Here is a 9,017-nt window from a genome sequence, read left to right as displayed (position 1 = left end):
ATCTACGTATGTATGTACTTAAATTTTTATGAAAGTATTATTTCTCGTTTCTAATTTTCTATAAAACTATTTGCAGTCATTAACCAACAAATAAGTTGTCGAAAACAATAACTTAAGCAATGCTGTTATACGAATTAAAATTATTAGTATAGTAGCGACGAGATGTACGAGCATTTTTTTCTTAAGAGCTGCATACTGATTTAAGAAATTTGTTATAGAAGCAAATTTATTTTCTATTTATTGTGCGTAATTTTATATGAATTTTTAGTTTTTCTTGAGAGCCTTTACAAATAAAAACAAGTAAGAAAGTCTAAGTTCGGGCGGAGCCGAACATTAAATACCCGGCGCAAGTATTAAATATATGTTTTTTCACCCTTCCGAAACCTTCCGCTAGGTGGTAAGCCGAGTTGTAACAATTTTGAGTAAATTAGCGTCCTTCAATTTCGAAATATTGAAGTTTCAAGCATTTCTTAAATTTACCGTAGTTAACTTGTAACAAGTTAAGACCACCTACATTGCGTGAAACAGGATCGCCTAATACAAAATAGCCGATCCAACCCCCATAAATTATTCCCCAATAATCACCCATAAATTGCTCATAGTAATTGCCCATAAATTCTTCTTAATAATTGCTTACAAAATCATTCTAAAGAATTCTACCCGAAATATGATCACTCATAATTCGGCCAACTCAAATAAATTCCAAGCATTGCATTTCTTTAACCTACCCTACTCCGATCGCACGCCATAAATTACAATGCAATGTATTTATGCAAAGTCAAAACATTTTTCTGTAAGAAACAACTAAAAAGCAATTAATTTCGTAAGTCGCCTGAAATATGACTACTCATCATAATTCAGCCGCCTAAGTCATATCCACTTCAAAGCGGCACTCAGCTACGCTAAATGGTGACATAGCACAAACATCCACACAATGCTTGCGCAATATTAAAACGCTGAGCTAACAATGACAGAAATGGGTCATATGGGAAAATGCAACTTAAGTAAACAAACTATTTCCCAATTCGACAGTTACTCACCAATACAATCAATTATTTTCGAATATGGTGAAATGCTTTCACAAGAAACGCACACATAGAAATTAGGTCAACCGCAGTTGCAGCGCAGGCATAATTCTAGTATAAATAGTGAAAATTTTATATCTAAGTTTTTGAGTTGATATTTGACTTCAAATAAAGCGGACACGCTGTCCGATAGAAAAATTTTGGTTCCTTTTAATTTAAGGAACCGTAACTGGTACGACATCATGCACTAATCGCGCGCTGTGATGTTGATTAAAACGCAACATTTGAAAACACATTTACATGTATGGCTGTAGCTGAGTGTGCAAAGACGCTTGATACAATTGGTTGCTACCAAGAGCGCCCGGGTTCAATTACCATCAGACGGAACATAAAATAAAATTTGTTTCTTCTTAATTTTAATTTCGTATAACGAAAAAGCTTCTGTGCACTTCGCAACGACATATTTTATAACGTACATACTCAAATTTAAAACGAGGTGGGTTGGTGCTCTTTCATATGCGTATTTTTTTTAATTTAGCACGTTTTTTTTTATTCTAAAACTTTTTCCCTCAGTGTACTTATTGATATATAATGAACCAAATTGTACTTACTTTTTTCATATCCGGTAACCTCTGTAGATGCAAGCTGTCCATCACCAGCTTCAGCAACTTCTTATTAACCTCACTGGCTGCGAATTGCGAGTGAGTATTCTTATTAATGCTATCGGTGATAAAGGAATCGATTATTTTCATAGAGTTTCTAAGGGAGGCGCCATGAGATTTGACCAGCGTTGGGTTTTCAAGGACATCTAATGATTTCACAACATAGCCTTCACTGTAGGCATCGCGAACTGTGTCCTCATCGCCGTAAAAAATTTGCGAACGCATTTTTGCGTTATGTTGCTGTCTTTTTCTGATTTTCAGCATATGTCCGCGCACTCTTGAATAATGCTGCTCGTTATTGTTGGTAGTAGTGTTCAATTCGGTGCCGCCGCTAATTCGTAGATGTGTGTCAGTAAAATCTTCTGCGCTGCGCCTGATCCGGCGCCTCTGCCGTCCTGGGACTACACTGCGACTTATATGTACTGCTACTGATAATGCTGTTGTGTGTGCCGTTATTGTAGGGGTTCGTTGTGGCCAACCTCGTTTTGGCTGCTGGTTAAATAAGTCACTAATATATGATTTATCATAATTGAATTGACTATAATGTATCGGACTGTTGTCGCGCTTATAAGCGTTTTCTATTTTAGGTGCTTCCACAGTAATTTGGCTTAAATGTTGATCCAATGTGATATTGCGCTCGTGAGACCTACTCATTGAATACGATGCAGCGATGAATGGGGACTGGAGGAAACGTTTAGTGTTGTGCTGCGTGGTTTCCTGCCGATAGATGTCGCCATCTCTTTGATTTATGACCGTGATATCGGCAGCTTTCACTTTATTCGAGGTAGCTTGGTATTTTTTTATGTCATAGACACTTGTAAAATTATCCACTAGTGCACGCCACTGACTAACCCCCAAATCAACTTGCATGTCAACAATCGTTCGTTTTTGGTCAAGTTGCTGTTGTTGGTTTTGCGGTAACAGATTTTTTATTGAACGTTCACTACTATTAGTTCGTCTATCCTTTAAGATGGCACTTTCACCAATTTCGAGCGTCGATATCACACTCACTGGTATTGTTGTTTCTGTTGTATTTCTAAACGGCTGTATAGTGGACGTCTTTGTTGCTCCTCTTGAACCTAAATGTTGTCCATTCACATGATTCACCGTCAATGCCGATAATAGCAATGCTGCAAGTAAACATACATGTCGAATAAAGCCATAAGTTGCAGTCGATTTTGTCGTTGTAATTGTTGCTTTTTTAGTTAGCGCTATTAGTTTGCGTAATACTGTGATTGGGGTCGACAAAGCCGTAGTCCGCTCAGATCGGATGCTTGAAGTAACAGCCGCATCTAAAATTGTATTCTGCGTTAACTTTTCAGCCGAAGACATTGATTTTCTTTCGGCTGCTGTTGTGGTTGTCAATGCACGAGATGCGTTAAATGCCGTTGATGAGACTGTAGCTGTTGTTTTTGCTTGACTTTTTTCTGCTGCCACTGGCACTGACGCTGTTCTTTTTATTGATTCACTGCCACCTCTTCTTAGCTCGTGTCGTGCACTGACGCACACTTTTTGTTGTGGCAGGTAATAACTGTATGCTGTTTGCGACTTGACACTAGTAATATTTATCATGATTTGCGTTTGTCTATATTCGAGCACACACATGTAACTGTAGTTGGTGCCCTTGCAAAAGTCGGGGTCATCATCATCACAATTACCGCCATTGCCCAAACTGTGGCTGTGGTTAATACTTCGTCGGATATAGCCATTATGGTTGTGTTTGCTTTTAGCACTTTCCTTCCCTTGCAGTCTTTTATTTCCAACCCCAACACCAATGTGGTTACCACCGGCATCATCGTCGTGTAGGTACAGCACCTCAGCATTGACACCGTACAGCTGTAAGACTTTGATGACGAACGAATTGTGGCCAACATCTGGCCAGTTTAAGACAGTCGGTGCAGATAACATTGGTGGTCGCCTATGCGAAAGTGGCCACGGCTCAAACAATGACAGCGTGCATTGATTTTCACCCTTCAGCACCAGTCGCGACGCTAGCCGCATTATAATCACTATGCACTGATAGATGGGTGCTGGTGTTGCAGTATCCTCTGAAGCATTTTTCTCGCTACAATACATTAGTAGTTCCTTGATGAAATAGTCATTTTTGTGGTTGCACAGTCCTTCATATTCGCATTTAGCAATAATTTCACTTTGATGATATTTTTCCGAATACTCAGGTGAATATTTTTTTGCGTTTTGATCATTAGCGCCGTCCTATTTGTTCGGGTTATTGTTAATATGCCTTTAGGGCAGCCCGGATAATACACAACTCTAAGTTTGGACAACGACAGGTTTTATAAAGGTTTTAATAAGGTTTTTCTCATAGACTGTGCTCTTATAAGGGTTTTATAAGGTTCTGCATGAAGAGAAATTATTCTAGAAGGGACTTATAAGGCTCTGCATGTACACATATTTTTATAAGCCTCTTCCTCTATACTCTTTTCTCTTCAATTTCATGGATTGTTAAAATCCTCTACAATTTAAACTTTTAGATCACTATAAATTTCCTTCATTCAGAGCGATTAATCAAAATTTTTTTTGTGGAGTAATTAGTCAGCAATAAGCATAATTATACACCTATATAAATTTTCATGCTTAGAGCAATTTCGCATTCCCTTTTGGAAGTAGGATTTGTCTTCATAAAGATCGTGCACACTCTTCAGTCATAGCATTTCGGATTTCGCTAGATAAAAATATAATTTGTTTTTGAAGTTATATCCCTTAATTAGGCGCATGGGGCGAAGGCCTATTCAAATTGAAGAAACAAATGTCTTTGAGTGGTTGGAGCGCACTCGCGCTCCTTCTAGCTTCCTAACTCCCCGCGAGGTACGTACAATACTCACGGCCACAACATCGTCTTGTACACATGTGTCGCTACTATCTTAAGTCCTTACCCTGTGCGACCACTTACGTAACATTTTTTGGCGAAGGTAAGTTTTTATTTTTGTATCTAAGATTGAAGTCAAAGTTATAATTTTCTTTCTTAAAGTTAACTATAATAAAGAGCTTTAATATTTTTGACAATACACATTTCGTTTTATTTATTTAGTCACGGCTATAACATCGTCGCGTATACATGTGTCGCTACTCTCTTGAGTGCTGACCTCATGCGACCACTAACGCAACATTTTTTGTCGGAGGTAAGTTTTTACTTTATTTTTTTCAGTTTAAAGTCGAAATTATGTTTTTTAAGGTAAGCATAGCATTATGTTCCTGTTTCACGTGAAAAAGCTGTCAAATTGCATATAAAATTTCTTTCTGTGAAATAAGTGTGAAATTCCACAGCTTTTCCTCAGCAAAGTAGTACTCTGTTCACGCTGTGAAAAAGCTTGCAACATGTTGGCAACATGAAGCTAGCAACACAATTTTCATGGCAATTTAAAATACACATGCACATTTTAATTTTTGTGAAAACTGACAGTTTATATAATTTAAACGGGGGTTAAAGGTTTAAACCTTACCCCAACCGGTCGTAAAACTTTATTTCACGTACAAGGAAATTGCGAATGATTACTTATTATCATATGACTGGTTCGAACACCCCACGAGAATGGCTCGTTTTTAACAGTTTTATAAACATTTTAACACAAACCAATGTGATTGCAAATAAACAAAGAAGATCTAAAAAATTTCAAACACTAACAATTAGCGACCGCTATGATTAGCAGTGCGCGCTATCAATCCGCAGGCCCTGTGCTCAAGCCCACTTTCTGAACAACATCAAAATATAAAATAAACAAATAAGTTTTTTTCTAATAGCGGTCGCCCCTCGGCAGGCAGTAACAAAACCTCGGAGTGTATTTCTTCCATAAAAAACAGCTTCTCAAAAAAATTCAATCGCCGTTCGGAGTCGGCGTAATACTGTGGTCCCTCCTCTGTTGTGTGACAATATCAAGGCATAAACCACGAATCGGAGGAGAAGCTCGGCCATACACTAACATATTATATGCAGATCTAAAAGGTATGTTTGGCGGGTGTGCCTAGCTTATGTTCAATTTCAAACTTCTGTTTTGGTACTAAATCCCCTTTTTTTTGCTAAAAAGCTAAGGAAATTTTTGAAGTAAGTTAAACTGAATGAAAAAAGTATGACTCCTAAGAAAAATGTGAAAGACCATCATATGGAATTATTCATGGACGAAGGTAGAGGCGATTGCTTATTGTTGTCATATTAATTTTCTTATTCTTATGTTGCAAGCTTTTTCACAGCGTGAACAGAATACTACTTTTCTGAGGAAATGTTGTGGAATTTCACAAAAATTTTATATGCAATTTTACAGCCTTCTCACGTGAAACCGGAACAGAATACTATGCTTAAACATCTACATTTTGAATTGTGTGAAAACTGACAGTTTATAGAATTCAGTAGCGGCGAACACATAGGGCAAAGTAAAATAGCGAAATAGGCAAGAAAAGGCCCTATAAATTGCAAAAAAGGCAAAAGAAGGCACTAAAAAAGTCAAAAACAGAAAAATAATCAAAAAATTCATTTATTTTAGAAATTTTTATATTACAAGTAAAAAGAGAAAAACTATGAACTAGTTTCATTATATGAACAAATTTTACATTGAATCTGTGACTGTGTTCTCCTTTCGAGTTTTTAACACACAACACTTTAATCTCTATAGTTGTAGTAACATTGAACCGCAAGATGCATTTTGAAGTTTTCTGGCAGCATTTTCATTTCACGTGCGCTCGATGGCGCCCAATTTAAATATGGAACGTTTGAAACTTTCGAAAAAAGGCAACATCAAATGTGTATATATGGAATCAGGGAAAATTAAATCGTGGACATTCTTAATAGAATATCCTCTATCTCTTTAGCAGCAAAAAGGCAATTTCCATAAAATCCGTTTCCTGCTTATTATCATATGACGGGTTAGAACACTGACTGAGAATGGCTTGTTTGTACATATGATTTAAAGGGATGTGGAAAATTTAAAAATTTTCAAAAACTAACAATCAGCGAACGTTGTGTTGTGTTGGTTAGCAGTGCTCGCTACCATTCCACAGGGCCTAGGTTAAAGCCCAGTTTCCGACCAACATAAAAAAAAAGTTTTTTTCTAATAGCGGTCGCCCCTCGGCAGGCAATAGCAAAACCTCCGACTGTTTCTGCCATGAAAAACAGCTTCTCATAAAAATACAATCGCCATTCGGAGTCGGCGTAAAACTGTGGTCCCTCCTCTGTTGTGTGACAACATCAAGGCGCACGCCACGAATAGGAGGAGAAGCCCAGTCAAACACTAACATATTGTGTGCATATCGAAAAAGTACGTTTGGCGTGTGTGCCTAGCTTATGTTTAATTTTTACCTTCTGTTTTAGTACTAAGTCCACTTTTTTACCTTCCTTTTATTAGCTCGGCATGTAACTAAGTGATATTGATGTGCCTAAAAGATGCAGCGATTTCTATTCTCAAGTTATATACCTGATGACAGTACGAATGGCAATCATAATAGGGAGGTTTTAGTTTTTTAAACTATAATTTTTGCTAACTAACTAACACTAAGGAAATTTTTGAACTAAATAAACTGCATGGAAAATGTATGACTTCTAAAAAAATATTTGAATTAATTCCCTCAACTTTACATGATGTAGAAAACCTAAGAAATATAATAAAATAAGATATATTAAAACAGCCTCCAAAATTTTTTACAAACGACGCAAATCAGTTTGACTGGAAATTTGTTGTCTTTTTATTTTATTTTTACTTTACTTTTTGATGTGCCAAATTTCATGTTGAAAACAATGCTGGAAAAATTTCGCGGATGTGAACAGAATACTAACCTTAACAATTTTCTTTCTACACTTTTATTGGGGTCACTCGGGACCCCATGCGACTAATTAGGGCACCGAAATTGCGCATATGGAAACTGTGCATTTAGACATTATTTCGGTTCCCGCCGAAACTGTGCATGNCCCCCCCCCCCCCCTAACTTTCAAATTTTCCTTATATATATATAAAATAGTACCCTGAAATGCCAGCTTAATAGGGTCGAGCAAAAAAATTGGGGTATACTTTTTTCGATATAGAACAATCCTAGGGGGTGAGAGCATAACAATTCCGACTATACTGTGTTTGGACCACCCTATTGTGTACCCACGCCGCAGAAATACTGTGGTGATGTGGATGACGCACGGACTGTTTTAACTGAGAAGGCGACTGAAAATTTCACAAACAACAAAAATTACTAAGAATAACATAAATCAGCCATGGTCGAGTGGTTTGTGTGACATCAAGGCACACACCGCCAATCGGAGGAGAAGCTCGGCCAATCATTTTAAACTTTGCACAGGCGTACTAATATAACTGGTAATAGAAGCATTTTGTGTCCAATTTGTCGTCAAATTCTTCGACAATCGACGAAAGTATTTGTTTAACTTTTTCATGTTGCTTTTTTTTTGAATCTTTGAATTAATCAATTTTCATACACATGTACATTAGAGTGGTCCAAAAAAATAAAGTCAGAGTTTTAATGCCGGCACACCCTAGGATTGATCCATATCGAAAAAAATATACCCCAATTTTTTTTATTTTGAAATCAAAAAATATTTCGGGAGTGCTCAAAGCGTTCAAAGTTTTCCATGTATTTTATATGGGGAAAAAACAATTTTTCGTAGAAATGGTATAAAACTCTTGATAATCAGTATTTTTCGACCGTAAAACTATGGTTCTCTTCAGGAGACTAATATCCAATTGTTTATTTAACCATTTTTTATGATTAAAGATTTTTTTTTGTTCCCCCCCCCCCCCCATTGCATTTTCTAAGGGCTTTGGAGGACCTATAAAATATAGTTACCATGAAAAAATTGTTAAAGAAACAATTGAGTATTATTACTGGGAATCTCCTGAAGATAAGTAAAGTTTTCCGATCGAAAAATATTGATTTTCAAGAATTCTACACTATTTTTACGAAAAGATGTTTTTTCTCCATAAAAAATACATGGAAAACGTTGAGCGCTTTGAGCACTACCTAAATTATTTTTTATTTCAAAATAAAAAAATTAGGGTATATTTTTTTCGGTATATAACAATCCTAGGGGGTGGCGGCATTAAAAATCCGACCTTATTTTTTTATATACATTTTTGGACCACTTTAATGTACATACATACACACATATCGTCGTTTAAAGTACAAAACCGCGTATCGTCATTCTGCAAAACCTCGTAACTGACATTTGCTGCCAAAAATTGAATTTGCTCCATTCATCCTGAAATATGCTGGCCAGAAATGCGATTGCTTTATAAAAAAGATAACTATTTTGAAATATGAGTGTTTTTACTATCTAGAAAATAATTTATGCAACCTCACATACGCTGTTTTGTATTTTGTT

The 9,017-nt window shown here is 36.5% G+C and overlaps 1 protein-coding gene across 1 annotated transcript; it reads right to left on the bottom strand.

Moving 5' to 3' along the window:
- Nucleotides 1-865: 865 nt before the first annotated feature.
- LOC108364561 (uncharacterized) lies at nucleotides 866-8,800 on the bottom strand. The gene is made up of 3 exons (XM_017618288.1): nucleotides 8,789-8,800; nucleotides 1,637-3,958; nucleotides 866-961 (listed from the first exon to the last, which is right to left on the bottom strand). Exons 2-3 carry the CDS (start codon nucleotides 3,761-3,763, stop codon nucleotides 866-868), a joined length of 2,223 nt encoding a protein of 740 aa, XP_017473777.1. The 5' UTR covers nucleotides 3,764-3,958; nucleotides 8,789-8,800.
- Nucleotides 8,801-9,017: the final 217 nt, after the last annotated feature.

Source organism: Rhagoletis zephyria, unplaced genomic scaffold, assembly GCF_001687245.7.
Source record: "Rhagoletis zephyria isolate East Lansing unplaced genomic scaffold, Rhagoletis_zephyria_1.1 Rzeph_scaffold_01594, whole genome shotgun sequence".
NCBI lineage: Eukaryota > Metazoa > Arthropoda > Insecta > Diptera > Tephritidae > Rhagoletis > Rhagoletis zephyria.
Note: the sequence above shows the minus strand (reverse complement) of the source record. Positions and strands in the feature narration are given on the sequence as shown.

Excerpts from the sequence above, each read along its gene's own strand:
- LOC108364561 (XM_017618288.1), bottom strand. The coding sequence starts at position 3,763 with ATGTATTGTAGCGAGAAAAATGCTTCAGAGGATACTGCAACACCAGCA. Across the intron at positions 962-1,636 it reads GGTTACCGGATATGAAAAAA|CTCAGCGTTTTAATATTGCG; the intron begins GTAAGTACAATT and ends TGTCATTGTTAG.